Raw genomic sequence first — 17,182 nt, 5'->3', positions numbered from 1 at the left:
GGATGGTCTTGATCACCGTAGGTTTAGTATATTAACCAACTTTCTTTTAAATTAATTTTTTGGGAGTATATTTGATTTACAATGTTGTGTTAGTTTCTGCTGTACAGAAAAGTGAATCATAATATCCACTCTTTTTTAGATTCTTTTCCCATACAGGTCATTAGCTCCCTGTGCTATACAGTAGGCTATATACAAGTTATCTATTATATACGTGTGTGTGTGTGTGTGTGTGTGTGTGTGTGTGTATGTCAGTCCCAGTCTCTCAATTTACCCCTCTCTGCCGCTTGCTCCCTTGGTAACCATAGCTTGTTTTCTACATCTCTGACACTATTTCTGTAGTATCTTAAACAGCTTCTAACTGTGCCTTGCAGATTCCATCAGTAATGCTGTCATCGATCTATGTTGCATTCTATAAAACCAGCTCTAAATTTACTGTCTTCAGAAAGCCTTCCATAGGACAGCTTTACAAGACTGCTTTACAGCATTGCATTTTAGAACTTAACAGGCTAGTTCTAAATCATAGTAATCTGCGTTTGTTAATATGCTGCTCTTCTGAGCAGTATCCTTCAAATAGTTTATGTGTTCCCCTTCTAAAACTAGAGACACTCTTTCTTTAGAAAAGGAGCTGTCTACTTAAGTTTTTTTTTTTTTTTAATTTATATTTATGGTTGTGCTGGGTCTTTGTTTTTGTGCACTGGCTTTCTCTGGTTGTGCAGAATGTGGGCTGCTCTCCAGTTGCAGTGCACAAGCTTCTCATTGTGGTGGCTTCTCCTGCTGTAGAGCACAGGCTCTAGGTGAATGGGCTGCAGTAGTCGGGATGCACGAGTCCAGTTACTCTGCAGCATGTGGAATCTTCCTGGATCAGGGATCACACCATGTCCCCTGCACTGGCAGGTGGATTCGTATCCACTGTACCACCAGGGAGGTCCCAGTTTTACTATTATAAATGCATTCAGTGTTACAGAAGGATAATAAATTCTGATAAATTTATGGCCAGATGAAACTTAGTTTAATTCTAACTCAATTACAAAACAGTGACTTTGTTCTTTGAGTAAGAGTTCTTAATAACTGTTTCCTATGTACAAATATACCAAGACCCACTTTTATTAACATGCTCCTACTTTCATCAGCCCACATGATTATAATTTATAATTTGAGCTATATGACCAACACGAGTAAAAGTTCTATTTTTTTCAATTTATGGCAGAGTGGAGTACTTTTTAAGTGTCAGTATAAAATTATCACAAAGATGAATGTTTCATATTCTAATGTAAAAAAGATCTTAAATGTCCTTAGAAGGCAATTTTAAATGCAAGTCAAAAGATTACGAAACTAGGTTTCAGTTCAGTTCAGTTCAGTTGCACATTCGTGTCCGACTCTTTGCGACCCCATCAATCACAGCACGCCAGGCCTCGCTGTCCATCACTAACTCCCAGAGTTCACTCAGACTCACATCCATCGAGTCAGTGATGCCATCCAGCCATCTCATCCTCGGTCGTCCCCTTCTCCTCCTGCCCCCAATCCCTCCCAGCATCAGAGTCTTTTTCAATGAATCAACTCTTTGCATGAGGTGGCCAAAGTACTGGTGTTTCAGCTTTAGCATCATTCCTTCCAAAGAAATCCCAGGGCTGATCTCCTTCAGAATGGACTGGTTGGATCTCCTTGCAGTCCAAGGGACTCTCAAGAGTCTTCTCCAACACCACAGTTCAAAAGCATCAATTCTGTGGTGCTCAGCCTTCTTCACAGTCCAACTCTCACATCCATACATGACCACTGGAAAAACCATAGCCTTGACTACACGGACCTTAGTTGGCAAAGTAATGTCTCTGCTTTTGAATATGCTATCTAGGTTGGTCATAACTTTCCTTCCAAGGAGTAAGCGTCTTTTAATTTCATGGCTGCAGTCACCATCTGCAGTGATTTTGGTGCCCCAAAAATAGTCTGACACTGTTTCCACTGTTTCCCCATCTATTTGCCATGAAGTGATGGGACCAGATGCCATGATCTTCGCTTTCTGAATGTTGAGCTTTAAGCCAACTTTTTCACTGTCCACTTTCACTTTCATCAAGAGGCTTTTGAGTTCCTCTTCACTTTCTGCCTTAAGGGTGGTGTCATCTGCATATCTGACGTTATTGATATTTCTCCCGCCAATCTTGATTCCAGCTTGTGTTTCTTCCAGCCCAGCATTTCTCATGATGTACTCTGCATAGAAGTTAAATAAGCAGGGTGACAATATACAGCCTTGACGTACTCGTTTTCCTATTTGGAACCAGTCTGTTGTTCCACGTCCAGTTCTAACTGTTGCTTCCTGACCTGCATACAGATTTCTCAAGAGGCAGGTCAGGTGATCTGGTACTCTGCTGCTAAAGCAGGCTACCAGAAAACATCTGGTATCCTCCCAAAGTGGAGGATGATTTTATTCTGCACATTTAAAAATGCCAAAATATTAAAACTGGGCTCACAACAAACACATTCATATTTCTGGTCACAGGAAAATTTGCCTAAACACAAAGCCACATTCCACATTTCTTTAGTCCCTCCATATAACCTCAAGAGTGCACAATGGGAGAATGTGACTGATTTGCTCTTACCTGTCATACAGAAGCAGGAGGCAATACTCCCTTGAAGAAGAGGCTCTAGCCACTGCTGCTTCTGTTTCTCACTTCCATATAGGTGGAGCACCTCCATGTTCCCTGTGTCTACATGTAATAAAGAAAAGCATTTATTTTGCATTTAAAAATGTACTAATATGAAATCTAAACTTTATATCGATAAGAGACGAATCTTTTTAATATTTACTAACAAAAATGTTTTGAAACATAATAGATGAGATCAGGTGTGTTCAGGGTGGCATGGCCATAGACTAAACATAATCAGTTCAGTTCAGTCGCTCAGTTGTGTCCGACTCTTTGCGACCCCATGAATCGCAGCACGCCAGGCCTCCCTGTCCATCACCAACTCCCGGAGTCCACTCAGACTCACGTCCATCTAGTCAAGGCTATGGTTTTTCCTGTGGTCATGTATGGATGTGAGAGTTGGGACTGTGTGAGCTATGAAGAATTGATGCTTTTGAACTGTGGTATTGGAGAAGACTCTTGAGAGTCCCTTGGACTGCAAGGAGATCCAACCAGTCCATTCTAAAGCAGATCAGTCCTGGGATTTCTTTGGAAGGAATGATGCTGAAGCTGAAACTCCAGTACTTTGGCCACCTCATGCGAAGAGTTGACTCATTGGAAAAGACTCTGATGCTGGGAGGGATTGGGGGCAGGAGGAGAAGGGGACAACAGAGGATGAGATGGCTGGATGGCATCACCAACTCAATAGACATGAGTTTGAGTGAACTCTGGGAGTTGGTGATGGATAGGGAGGCCTGGCCTGCTGTAATTCATGGGGTCACAAAGAGTTGGACACAACTGAGCAACTGAACTGAACTGAACTGAAAGTCCTTGAAGGCATCTTTGATTCTTCCATTAATACCCCAAAACCAACCAGGAAATCCTCTTAGCTCTGCCTTCAAAATACAGTTAGACTCTTTCACTTCTCACTCTTTTCACTGCTACTTCCCTGAACATATCCCTAACATCCATTGCTCAGGACCATCACAACAAGACTCCCTGCTTATATCCTTCTCCTTTTGTTAATTCTCAACAAGGCAGCCAAAGGGATCCTTTAAAAACTAAGAGGCATCTTGTCACTCCTCTGCTCAAATGTCCATTTCATTAAAGTATAAGTTGTCATCTGCCTGTTAAGTCCCAACATATAAGACCCTTTCCCTTTGATATCTTCTACTTTTCTTTCCCTGCCACAATAACCTCCTTGGTTATTCCTAAAATACACCAATCACATTCAAGCTTTAAGGCCTTTGTATGTTATGTTCTCTATGCTATGAAAACTCTCCCCTCAGATCTAAGCATGGCTGACTCTCTCACCCTCTTTAAGTCTTTACCGAACGTCACGTTTTCAATAAGGCCTATCCTGTGCCTTTCACCTTAATAATAAATTGTAATACATATTCCCCATCTCTCAGCATTCCAGCACTTCCCTACCTCACTGGGTTTTTTCTTCCAAAGAACTTTTCATCTTCAAACTTACTGTAAAATTACTTATTTATCTGGTGTTTATTTTTGTTTTTTATCAGAATGTCAGCTCCATGAGGGCAGAAAACTTTGTGTATTTTATTTCATGATCTATCCTGAGTTCCTAAAATGGTACTTAGCATATAGTAGGCAACTGATAAAGAATGAGCAAGTAAATGGAGAGACAGTGAGGCTAATCAAAAGATTTAAAAACTCTATTCATTCTAACTAACCATAGATATATTTAATACCGAGTCAGAAAAAGGGAAACTTTATAATGCCAATCCCTTTGATGGTAACTTCTATTCACTAATACTCAATGTAATGATGTTTAATAAAAGAATAATACAATGAGAACATTAGATCCATTTTTTAACATTTAAATGAAAATAACTAAAAAGTAAAATTACAAATTTATAAATCAATGACTTTGTGTATAAAAATTTCCTTGTTAAAAAATAGAGAAATTTTAAAGACTGCTTAAAATATCTGAGAAAAGTTATGCTTTAAAATAATGTTGTAACCTGGTGCTTGGCAGTTAAAGATATCTGGAGCAAAAAAGCATTTTCCTGTTTCTTCAGCAATCAAGGCATAGTCCACCTGGGTGAGACCGCTTACAGCTGGCAAAAACAAGTTCCAGAGGCCTTCTGCTTTGGCCATTTCCTGTCAAGATGATGAATATGCCAGAGTGACCATAATTTATCACAACCTAAAATAGTTTACTTTTAAAAGATATTGGTATTTATGCCTTTCAAACTTATGAAGTTATTTCATCATATCCTACAACGTGCAGTCATTAATTCATTATAAATCAACATTTTCTCAATGGTTAAATAAATGACTTTTCCACAAAGCTTCCTTATATTTGGCTGAAAAACTAAATTTAGTTACTTGAGTGCTTCTTATTGAATCATAGCTATTATAAAATCTCTTCCATTTGAGCATAATTATGCCAAATACACTATTTTGTGCACTTCAATTTCTAACATGTGTTACCATTTGAAAACATGAAATTTGGATTAAGCCTATGTGGGACAAATACTCTGCCTCAACTTCAGTCTCAAGTGAAAGTGTTGATTGTATTTTTAATTTGAATAGCTATAAGAAGCTGTCTTCATTACATATCACACACAACACACTATGTAAACTAATTTGTATGTTACAGATTCTATTTTTAAATTTCTTTTTTAAAAAGTATACTTGAATAACTATCCTCTACATATATAACAAAAGTTATCATTGATATAATTATCCTCTACATAACAAGAGAAGCGACAACAAACTAAAGTTCTCAAAAAAAAAACCTGCATATAAATTGTCCAGTTTTAAGGTCCTCTTATTTTTCTTACCTTGAGTTTATCAATTACTAAAGGTTTTTTCCATTTGTCCACTGAATTTTCATTTTGAACATAGAACTCAATTACCTCCTAAAAGTATAAAAAAGTTCATTAGTTAGAGTTAATAAAAGTAATGCCATAAGCTGCTAATATCCAAAGTAAATAAACATATTTAAGTGAAAAGCTCTTTCAGTTGCTATTGAATCAGTAAAATTTCTAAAATCACAGAATTATAAAAAATTTTACAGGTTTTTTTTTTTTTTTTTTTTTTTTTTTGCATATCAGGCATCTAGCTTTGGTAGAGGGAAGCAGTGATCTCTGATCCCTCCTCTTGCCCTATTTGTGACATTTGTTTTTGCTTCCTGACTCCTGCCTATGTGGCCCATCGGAAACTAAGGCCCAGGCTAAGACATATAATTCTATGTGTAATATATAATCATATGTAATATATAATAAATAATACAATATTTTATTTTTCACAAAATTATGCTGCCTTGGTATTAGAGAATTAACTTTCAAAATCCTACACCAAGATTCGAGTGTTCCATTTTCAGTAAGATGGCATACTGGATGGTCATAGAATCCTCTCTCAGGGTAATACAACTAAAAATGCTGGGTAAAATATTTAAAATAATTTTAAAAATACATGTAATACTACATAGCTGTGCTGAAAGGAAAATAAGGAAACTCCTCAGAGGCCAGGAATAAAAATGTCTGACTTTAGGTGTGAGTGAGCACTGGAACCAAGTTTGTCTGGAGGGTGTAGGCTGATTTATATTAGCCTAGATCCTAGTTTCCAATGGGCCACATAGGCAGGCAAAACCAAATGTCAGAAACAGGGCAAGAGGAGGATCAGAGACCACCACTTCCCTGCATCAAAGCCAGGATGCCTGATCTGCAAAACCTAAGTGGAAAAAAGTAGAAAATAAAAACAAAAAGCTGAATAAGACCATTCATAGGATGGAACAGAAAAAAGAAACATTCCTAACCTGAAGCCTGTCTTTAATCAAGTTTGAGATCTGAATTCACAGACCTATGTAGCCCTAAAGATTTAAGTCAAAAATTAAGTTTACACTGTTCCTGGTGGCAGTGCCTAAGAGTACTGCAGAAGCAAAAGCAAATTCACTCTGGAGGAAAAGTTCTTTTTTTAAAAGAGTCTTGACTAATCCCTGCAGATAAAATTCCATTCCAAAGAACGTGATTGCAGAATGAAAAAAACTAAACACTCAAGGTAACAAGCCACCATTAGCAAGAATTAGCAAAAACAAAAGTTCAACAAAATAGAATCATACCCCCAAAGGCCACAGATAGAATAATGATTAAATACAGAATAAAAAGTATTTGTGTCCAATAGATTCCAAGAATAAAAGAAGGAATTAAGAGGCTGACAAAGGACTATCAAACTTGGGCAGACAAACCTGAAAAAGACTGAATACAACTTGAGGCAAAGAAAAATCACAGTAATTAAATTTAAAAACACAATGGCAGTGATGCTCAAACTGTGGTGGGCATCAGAATCACTTGATAAAACACAAGGGTTCAGGCTGTATCCTTCCTCGATGAGTCTACTTGTATATTCCTATTTTTGTAATCTTAACTAGCTCTCTGGGCAATTCTGACACAATCCAAATAATGAGATACACCCCTCTATGCAAGGTTGAATGATGGACTAGTTACATTCAAATAATAATAAATTGAAAGAAGGATCTGAAGAAATTACTCCTTTCTTCAATGAAGCACAGGAATTCAATGGAAGGAAAATATGAGTGGTTAAGATATGATGGATACAGAGAGAATCATTGCTTCCCTTTTCAGATGTGGAGGAAAAAAAGGAAAAAACAAAGAAAAATAAGCGTTTACTAGCAGATTCTTATTAAAGGATTTTGATCCAAGAAGGAACATCTGGGTTGTAAGAAGGAATAGTAAATAAATAAAGTGATAAATACAAAGGTAAGTTGAAATTTAACAACTAGCTACATAAAAACAATAACAGTAATCTCTAATCTGTGAACTAAAATATTGGACTATAAGGACGTTTTGCAATATTTTGCTCTTAAAACAACTCTGTACTTATTTTCTACATATACGCTAATAGAATTACTGAAATAAGGCTATGAACATTGGTCAAAACTCTGTATTACAAAATTGTTTTCTAAAATTGTTTCACCAAATTACAGTCATATAAGTGAATATGCTAAAATGTTTCTTTTATTGAAGCATGGCTAGTCTAAAACTTCAAGAAGACAAAGGATGGCTCTTTCATAGGCACCACAATGAACAGTACTTGTCATTTCTGTCAGGAAGTAAGTTAAGTTGGAAGACTTCCTGTTTATGGTTGTTAATTATTAACATTTCCATCCCTCATGTTGCCATGGAAATAGTAATGCAATTGTGTTTGATAAGAAATGTGTTATGCAATACGTGTACAAATTCCCATCTGTGACTATCTCTGTTTGACTCTATAGTTGTGAGAAATTACACTATGCCATTTGTCAGTTCAGTTCAGTTCATTCACTCAGTCACGTCTGACTCTTTGTGACCTCGTGGACTGGACATCAGGCTTCCCTGTCCATCACCAACTCCTAGAGTTTGCTCAGTCTCAGGTCCATAAAGTCCATGATACCATCCAACCATCTCATCCTCTGTTGTCCCCTTCTCCTGCCTTCAGTCTTTTCCAGCATCAAATGAAAGTGAAAGTTGCTCATCATGTCCACTCTTTGTGACACCATGGACTGAGGTCCATGGAATTCTCCAGGCCAGAATCCTGGAGTGGGTAGCCATTCACTTCTGCAGGGGATCTTCCCAACCCAGGGATCGAACACAGGTCTCCTGCATTGAAGGCAGATTCTTTAACAGTTGATCCACCAGGGAAGCCCTTCATTAGGGTCTTTTCTGATGAGTCAACTCTTCGCATCCGGTGGCCAAAGTACTGGAGCTTCAGCTTCAGCATCAGATTTCCTTTAGGATGGACTGGTTGGATCTCCTTGCAGTCCAAGGGACTCTCACTTGTTTTCTCCAACACCACAGTTCAAAAGCATCAATTCTTTGGCACTCAGTTTTCTTTATGCCATTTATATAATTATTTAAATATTTGTATTATTTAATAGTGAAAAGTGAAAGTGGAATTTGCTCAGTCATGTCTGACTCTTCGCGACCCCATGGCCTATATAATCCACGGAATTCTCCAGGCCAGAATACTGGAGCCTTTCCCTTCTTCAGGAGATCTTCCCAACCCAGGGATCGAACTCAGGTCTCCCACATTGTGGGCAGATTCTTTACCAGCTGAGCCACAAGGGAAGCCCAAGAATACTGGAGTGGGTAGCCTATCCCTTCTCCAGGGGATCTTCCCAACCCAGAAATTGAACTGGGGTCTCCTTCACTGCAGACGGATTCTTTACCAACTGAGCTATGAGGGAAGTATGATTTGGAATTTTGCAAAATCTATATGTTGCAAAGAGTCAGACAAGATTTAGCAACTGAACAACACAACAATATGTGGTATGGTAGAAGTCAGAATTAAAATAATTTATCACAAAGAATCTTTCTTTAATTCTTAAAGTATGAAAAAATAGTTTATTAATGGAAAAGGAAAAAAGAAAATATGCTTGGTGCCTGATCAATTCTCCCCAGATATCACCTTTAATATTTAACTTTCTCATTCACTGACAGACACACTGCTTTGGAGTATATTAGTTCATAGTCTTAAATCTGAGCCTATAAGTAATTTTGCAATATAATACATTTTTCACTTTAAACTTAAGCCTGTTAGAAAAAAAGAAGCAAGAATTCTTCCCTAATATATTATTAGATCCAGTAAAAAATATGACTAATGTTACCATTATATTAAAAGTGTGTTCTCAAGTATGTCATGTTGCTAGTTTCTGTTCTACATGCTATTTTAAGACTCCTTATTCATTTTAAATAAGAAGAATTGCCTTTATTTCATTTCCTTTTTTCTTCCAGTTTTATTGAGATATATGGGGTCGCAAAGAGTCGGACACGACTGAGTGACTGAACTGAACTGAACTGAATAGCACTGTATATATTTAAAGTATACAGCATAATAACTTGACTAACACACATCATGAAATGATTATCACAATGTTTAGTGAATAAACACATTCCATATAGATATAAAATTAAAGAAATAGAAAAAATTCTTTCTTTCACACATAACTATAAGTTGTATTTATCATGCTGTGTATTGCATTCCTAGTTACCTATCTTATAACTGGAAGTTTATAACTTTTGATTACCACCAATTCCCTCTCCCTCCCCTCCAGGAAGAATCATCTTTTAACATTTTAATGGATAATGGGTTCTCATGTTCTTACTTTATGATATCCAAAGAAATTTAAAAGGTCATTAGAAGAGCATAAATTGAACCTTATTTTTTTCCTGTTATAAGTTGGGAAGATATATAAAGTATTAAGAAAAAGTCATCAGGAGTCTTACTACTAAAGATATATAATATTAAGATGTTAGCATATTATATGATAGAATCTTAATTTCTAGATATGACTGTTCTAGTGTTTATAAATATAGTTATAAAAATAGTGGACAGAATTTTATAGGCTTTCTCTCCTTCTATTTCGAAAAAGCCAATTACTTTTCTCCAAGCATCATTTCAAATGAGTGTGTTCAGAGATAGGGATTAGTACTGTTCAGAATCATTCTACAGGATAAAACATTTACAGATGTTAGTACAAGTTTTTAAAGGAAGAAAAAGCTCTCATTAGATATAATTTAAATTTGAAAAATGTGCTAACAGAAAATGGTTATGGCTTTCCTTGCCACACAAAATGTTGACAAACTTTTCCTTGAAAACTACAGACTGCTTTTTCTAAATTTATCCCAAAGCATTTTATTGAAAATTCTTTGTAAATATTTTAGTAGCTGCATGAGATGAGGTTCAGCAGATGTATCATGATCCAACTTGTAACACCTCTTCTCTGCTTCCCTGGATTGCTCATTTACATTTAGGAATGAAAGAACAAGGCTACTTGGTTTCCTCTGCCAGTTGACTCTCCTTTGAATAAATCAGGTAGGCTGATAGGCAAGCTGGGGTCTACAACAAATCCCTCACTGGGGAAAAAAAAGTGGAGAACTCTTCTCTGGAGCACTAACTATCATTTGAAGCCCTGGTTTTTTGGAAACAGATCATCTGCTTTTTTAGAGTACTCTGGCAGCTTTTTGTATGGAGCAATCACTGCTGCTACCCAGGAGTGTTAGAAACCAGCCCAAGCAGCCCACATATTACAGGTTTATTCTTCAATCAAATATCTTGATTTCTCTTCCTCTTGTTATTCTTGCTCTTCATAACAGGCAATCATAGGGGGTCCATTGTAAAAAGGAAAAATTGGTTACCACCTGTATTAAAGACCTCTCTCACTGTGAAATTCTCCTGAAATGTGGCTTTCTGTTAAGGTTTAGTCTTTGGTATGATCCATCCTGCTTTCCAAATCCAATTTCCATCCTCTTTTCAAAACCTTTAGTCCCCTGATGTGCACTTTTCCTATTTTTGTGCTTTCAAAAATACAGTTTAAAAAATTTATTGTTAATTCAAGGGGATTTTCGTCCAAGATTTCAGTCTGCCATCTTCAACTCAAAGTGGTGTATTTTCTTTTTAATACCTCAAAGTTCAGAATTTTATTTTTAAAATTTTAATTTTACAGGGAGTAGAGTTGATTTACAATGTTGTGTTAGTTTCAGGTTTACAGCGAAATGATTCAGTTATACATATACATATTCTTTTTCAGTCCCATATTGGTTATTAAAGAGCATTGAGTAGAGTTCCCTATGTTATACAGTAGGTCCTTGTTGATTATCTGTTTTATAGATAGTAATATATATATGTTAATCCCCAACTCCTAATTTATCCCTCTCTTTCACCTTTCCCCTTTGGTAAACATGTTTGTTTTCTAAGTCTGTGAATCTGTTTCTGTTTTATAAATAAGTTCATAAGTTCATTTGCATCATATTTTCAGATTCAACATATTAGTGATATCATATGACATTTGTCTTTCTCTGACTTATTTCACTTAGCATGATAATCTCTGGGTCCATTCGGGTTGTTGCAAATGGCATTATTTCATTCTTTTTTATGACTTAGTAATATTCCATTGTATATATGTACCACATCTTCCTTATCCATTCATCTGTTGATGGACATTTAGGTTGCTTCCATGTCTTAGCTATTATAAATAGTTCTGCTATGAACATTGGGGTGTATCTTTTTGAATTAGAGTTTCTCTGAATATATGCCCAGGAGTGAGACTGCTACATCATAGGGTGGCTCTACTGTTAGTTCTTTAAGGAATCTCTATACTGTTCTTCATAGTGGCTGCACCAATTTACATTCTCATCAATAGTGTAGGAAGTTTCTGCTTTCTCCATACCCTCTCCACAATTTATTGTTTGTAGATTTTGATTGCCATTCTTACTGGTGTGAGGTGATACTTCACTGCAGTTTTGATTTGCATTCCTCTAATATAAGTAGTGATATTGAACATATTTTTATATGCTTTTCAGCCATGTTTTCTTTGGAGAAATGCCTACTTAGATCTGCTTATTTTTTGATTGCATTGTTTGTTTCTTTGATATTGAGCTGCATGAGCTGTTTGTATATTTTGGAGGTTAATCCCTTGTTGGTTCCATAATTTGCAAATATTTTCTTCCATTTTGTGAGCTGTCTTTTCGTTTTATGGTTTTCTCCTTTGCTGTGCGAAACCTTTTAAGTTTAATTAGGTTCCAATTGTTTTTGTTTTTATTTTCATTCTCTAGAAGGTGGATCCAAAAGGATATTGGTGCAATTCATGTCAGATAGTGTTCTGCCTATGTTTTCCTCTACAAGATTTATAGTACTGTCTTACATTCTGGTCATCAGAAGTTCAGAATTTTAAAACTCAAAATTGTATATATACTAACTAGAGCAGAAAGTCTGCAGAGTGATACCTTAACCACTGACCACATTTAAGAAGTGACTATTTTGGAAAGCACTTCTTCATATTAAGCTATATTCCACACTGTGAGCCAAATTCATCTTACTCTGGATCTTCACTAAAAATATTATAATTATTCATATAATTCAAGCAACAATAGTAACTGCTCTATAAACACATATCAACACTGACAATTTTTGTTGAAAGAATTTTAGTCTTTTTCAGTTTCCTATTTAATTTGTCTCACCTAGCTCTAGAGCTCTCAGAATCACAGAAGATTTAAATGGGAATTTATTATGTACATAGTCATACCTATTCATACTGTAGATAAAGAAATTGGGCCTCTGAGAGATTAAGTTATTTGTCCAAGACCACCTAATTTGAGGCAGGAATGCCTTATACAGTCATAATAGTTTTTATCTTTTCTTCACAGCATTTATCATCTCTTAGTGCCTTTCTTTCATGCTAAAGTATAAGCTCTATAGGAGTACAAAGACCTGTCTTCTTGTTCTTCCTTTTACTTTCAATGGCTTGCTAGGTGCCTAATCCATTACTTGGTACCCAATTATTATTTGTTAACTGAATGAATGAGTGTGTCACATTGCTTGTCTACTCTCAGTGAATTTACTGAAACTTAACACTTCTGAACTGTGGTATTGGAGAAGACTCTTGAGAGTCCCTTGGACTGCAAGGAGATCCAACCAGTCCATTCTGAAGATCAGCCCTGGGATTTCTTTGGAAAGAATGATGCTAAAGCTGAAACTCCAGTACTTTGGCCACCTCATGCAAAGAGTTGATTCATTGGAAAAGACTCTGATGCTGGGAGGGATTGGGGGCAGGAGGAGAAGGGGAAGACAGAGGATGAGATGGCTCGATGGCATCACTGACTTGAAGGACGTGAATCTGAGTGAACTCTGGGAGTTGGTGATGGACAGGGAGGCCTGGCGTGCTGCGATTCATGGGGTCACAAAGAGTCGGACACAACTGAGCGACTGAACTGAACTGAACACCTTAGAACAGAAGCCTGTGAGGGGAACAGTGGTAGTAGCCATATACAGTTTCAAATAATATACAAAATTTTCTGGGTATGCCCTTTTTGTTTAACATAAACTCCTTTTAATTTTCAAAGGGGCTCATAAAGAAAAAAAAGGCTGTCACTGCCTTAGGAAAAGACCCTCAAAGTAATATTTTACTCTATTCAAAGATCTTAACTTTACAAACAGCTAATTCCCTTCAACTTAGTTTTAATTCCACAGATTTATGTGGCATTCCCTTGGCATATTAAAGAAGCTTGGAATTTTTCAGGATTAGGCTCTGTAGCAGTTCAGTGCTAAGGTGAGAAGGGGCATCTAGGTAAGGATTGACTGCAAAGAAATGATACCAGGGTACTCCTAGAAGAAGAGATAACAGAAGTAATTCATCAATAGTCTTGAAGTGCAAATACATTCTGTTTATTTATAGAATACTTACCTTTTCCACTGGGAGGATATGTTGTTTCATGAACTGCTTCACCCTAGTAAGAACTTCCTGACCTGTCCTAGTCTGTACAAACAACTGATGGGTAGTATCAGTCTGTGGAAGTGCAGTGCTGAAAGATCTTTATTTAAAAAAAAATTACAAAGAAAGAAAAAAGTTACAAAGATGTCCAAAATCATTATTACAGATTTCTGAATAGAATGTGAAGTCTTCCCCCAATTCCCCGTAAATATCTCTCAAACAGAGCTTCTGTATTTTGGAGCTTTTTTTTTTTAACCTTTCATGGTTATGAGAGGAATGCAGAATCACTTTATTTTGAACATTAAACTTTAGTGCTTAAAGCACTTTTTGGAGAAAACATAGCCTGGCATGACCTCAATCAATGGGAGTTTAAAATCTTTATTGAATTCACCTATCAATATATCTAAACAAGAAGGCAAAGAAATTGGACACAAATAGAATTAGACACTCTCAGTATTTGCCTCACAAATACAATTGCAGGATGTCATTATAAGTAAGACCTTTAAAGATCATTATGAAGAGCAGCACTGTCATTTATTATGTTATAGAGATCACAAATATTCATGTATAAGATGAAGTGTAAAATACAATGGTCCTAAAGTGATGTCAGGCCTCCCTGGTGGCTCAGACGGTAAAGAATCTGCATGTAATGCAGGAGCTCTGGGTTCAGTCCTTGGGTCAGGAAGTTCTCCTGGAGAAGGAAATGGCAACCCACTCCAGTATTCTTGCATGGAGAATTCCACGGACAGAGGAGCCTGAAGGGCTACAGTCCATGGTGTCGTAAAGAGTCAGACACACAGAGCAACTAACACTTTCACTTTCAAGGTGATGTCATGGAAACTTGTGGCTTGGGCAAAATTTCCAGGGGCAACATGATTCATGCGTTCAGTAAGCGCTATATATCACACTGGTTTTTTTTTTTTCCTCTAACTTTTATTTTACATCGGAGAGTAGTTGGTTTACAATGTGTTAGTTTCAGGTATACCAAAGTGATTCAATTATACATATACATATAGTTATTCTTTATCAGATTTTTTTCCCCATAAAGCTTATGGGAATATTGAGTAGAGTTTCTTCCACTATACAGTAGGTTCTTGTTGATCATCTATTTTATGTATTGTAGTGTGTATATGTTAATCTCAATCCCCTAATTTACCCTCCCCTTGCATCACACTTGTTAGATGGAGGTATGGTTTGAAAAAGTGTATTAGATGCCTCAGAAGTGCCCCACTAATGGACATATGAATTAAAAGATGCTTAAATGTCTGAATACAGTTTCATGCAATTTGATGGTGGAAGAGAGCAACATTTTTAAGCTTAATAAATCATCTTATATAATACGTAATTTTAAATAGGTATATGTAAGTAACAAACTTTAGAAGGGAACATTTCAGAATTTTATCAATATCCTTAAAAGTTTATAATTCCACTTGGCAAAAGAGAAACCTCTTAATATTAAATTGATATTTCTTTATATGTGAAGTCAACTTATTTTCAAACATAAAAGAGATTTACTAAAAGAAAAAAAAAAAAAGAATAACCATGGTTGACAGCAGTAATCCTTGTGTTGTAAGCAATAAAAACAATCCCTATCCTTCTAAAGCTTATGACCCTCACATACCTAATACAGGCTCTATTTGAATTAAACACGGAATCTATATTTTGCTTGCCTTTTTGAGAGCCGCAATCCAATTTCTGCCAGAGGTTGCACAACATTGGCATACTGGAAGCTATTTTCAGATGCATTATTTCCCAGAAGATATCTATTATAAATTCCCTATAAGTAAATTAACACAAAGTGATTAAAATTCAATGAAAAGTATTCTTCAGTTATCCAGTCTTCCCAGTTTCCCAGCTATGTGAATCACTAAACTTACAAAGTACTAAGATATAAATCAGACTATCAGTTCTATTAATTTACATGCAGGAAAAATCATGCCACTCCAAATGAAAGTATTACATGCTTATCTTCTGGCTAACATACTCTAATCATAACAGAATTATAGCTGGAAATCAAACCAAACTTCAAAATTACTTCAGCAGTTACCAAAGATACCAAATTGGCAAGTTATATCATCTCTTAAGATCACTGCTCTACCTTCATAGTGGAGAAAAAAAAAAAACTAAAGAAATCAAAATAAAATTAAAAATTACAAAACAAAAAGAAGACAATGAAATGACTTCTAAGAATACTGTATCCCCTTTTTTGGACCTTTAATTAAGGTGAATCTCTTCTCCTTTGAATAGTGTTAGTGGAATGCTCAACTTTTTTTTTTTCTTACCTCTCCCTATTCTGTGCCTCCATCATAATATATTCTCTGGTTCCCTGCCCCAAACAGTATCAACTGAATTTCATTAGTTTATTTCTGTATATAATTCTTTGTACAATATTAACACTGTAATCCAATTTCACATTTCTAGTTAATATGGAATGTTTATGATCATCTCTAAAGTTACTACTATATAGTTTATGACATAGAGTAGTTTATGACATATTAATTTCAATCATAAACCATGTCAAGTTTTCATTTGAAATGAAAATCCATTTTAATTTGAAAGCCTATTTGGTATCTTTCTTGTGGAAACTGACAAATACAGAAACATACCATAAACCTTATTGTGAGAAATCCATCCAAGCAACAAGATTAATTAATATGATTAATATGATTCTAAACTACAGGATGAGATGTAACACAACAATTTCTTAGAAGATATTTCAAGTACTGGAGGACAGCATGGACTCTGAGGACAGGGAAGAATAACCATAATTTTCCTTAATCTTTTTTTTCCCATTCCCTTTGTTTCTAAAATCTCTTATTTACTTGTTCTTCCTATAAATCCTAACCCCTTGCCAGTGATGAAGCATCTTAATTTCTTAAATAAACAAAGATTCAAACTTAGGTTAATGAAAAATTAGTTTAACGAGGTAGTATAATGAAGAATGCATTTGTTTAAACTGTAAATAAAAAAAACTGTACTTATATTCAACTTTCTCTCAAAATTTGTCATATTATTAGGAAAAAAGACAATTTGCTTATCTTCACTCAAAAACATAATTAAGAGGCTTCTGTATGCTAGGTACTGTGCTAGGCTTTGGGAAATACAATGATAATTCTTTCCTCACCATCAGCCCTGATTAATAAATGGCTTTACAATCTGAATCAGATATCACATTAGGAGTTTAGCTCTTTCTTATATTGATATTCAGGAAATAACCAATTTTCACATGCTTTTCTTCTTTTTGTCATTATGTCTTTCTCTCTCCCTTCCTCCATCTTTTTGGTCTATTATACCACATTTGCTACTCAACTTTTTCCCTTGCCAAATTCCT

General features: G+C 35.8%; 1 protein-coding gene across 1 annotated transcript in view; it reads right to left on the bottom strand.

The window, feature by feature from the left end:
• The window catches only part of ACAD11 (acyl-CoA dehydrogenase family member 11), a 114,061-nt gene that overhangs the window by 40,593 nt on the left and 56,286 nt on the right, over nt 1-17,182 (bottom strand). Inside the window, exons 8-12 of the mRNA XM_052642058.1 lie at nt 15,522-15,628; nt 13,825-13,951; nt 5,426-5,503; nt 4,601-4,739; nt 2,592-2,699 (exon numbers count right to left, since the gene is read on the bottom strand). Coding sequence (XP_052498018.1) covers nt 2,592-2,699; nt 4,601-4,739; nt 5,426-5,503; nt 13,825-13,951; nt 15,522-15,628 — 559 coding nt within the window. The remainder of the gene's footprint in view (nt 1-2,591; nt 2,700-4,600; nt 4,740-5,425; nt 5,504-13,824; nt 13,952-15,521; nt 15,629-17,182) is intronic.

Source organism: Budorcas taxicolor, chromosome 1, assembly GCF_023091745.1.
Source record: "Budorcas taxicolor isolate Tak-1 chromosome 1, Takin1.1, whole genome shotgun sequence".
Lineage (NCBI taxonomy): Eukaryota > Metazoa > Chordata > Mammalia > Artiodactyla > Bovidae > Budorcas > Budorcas taxicolor.
This window is presented reverse-complemented; position numbering and strand designations above follow the sequence as displayed.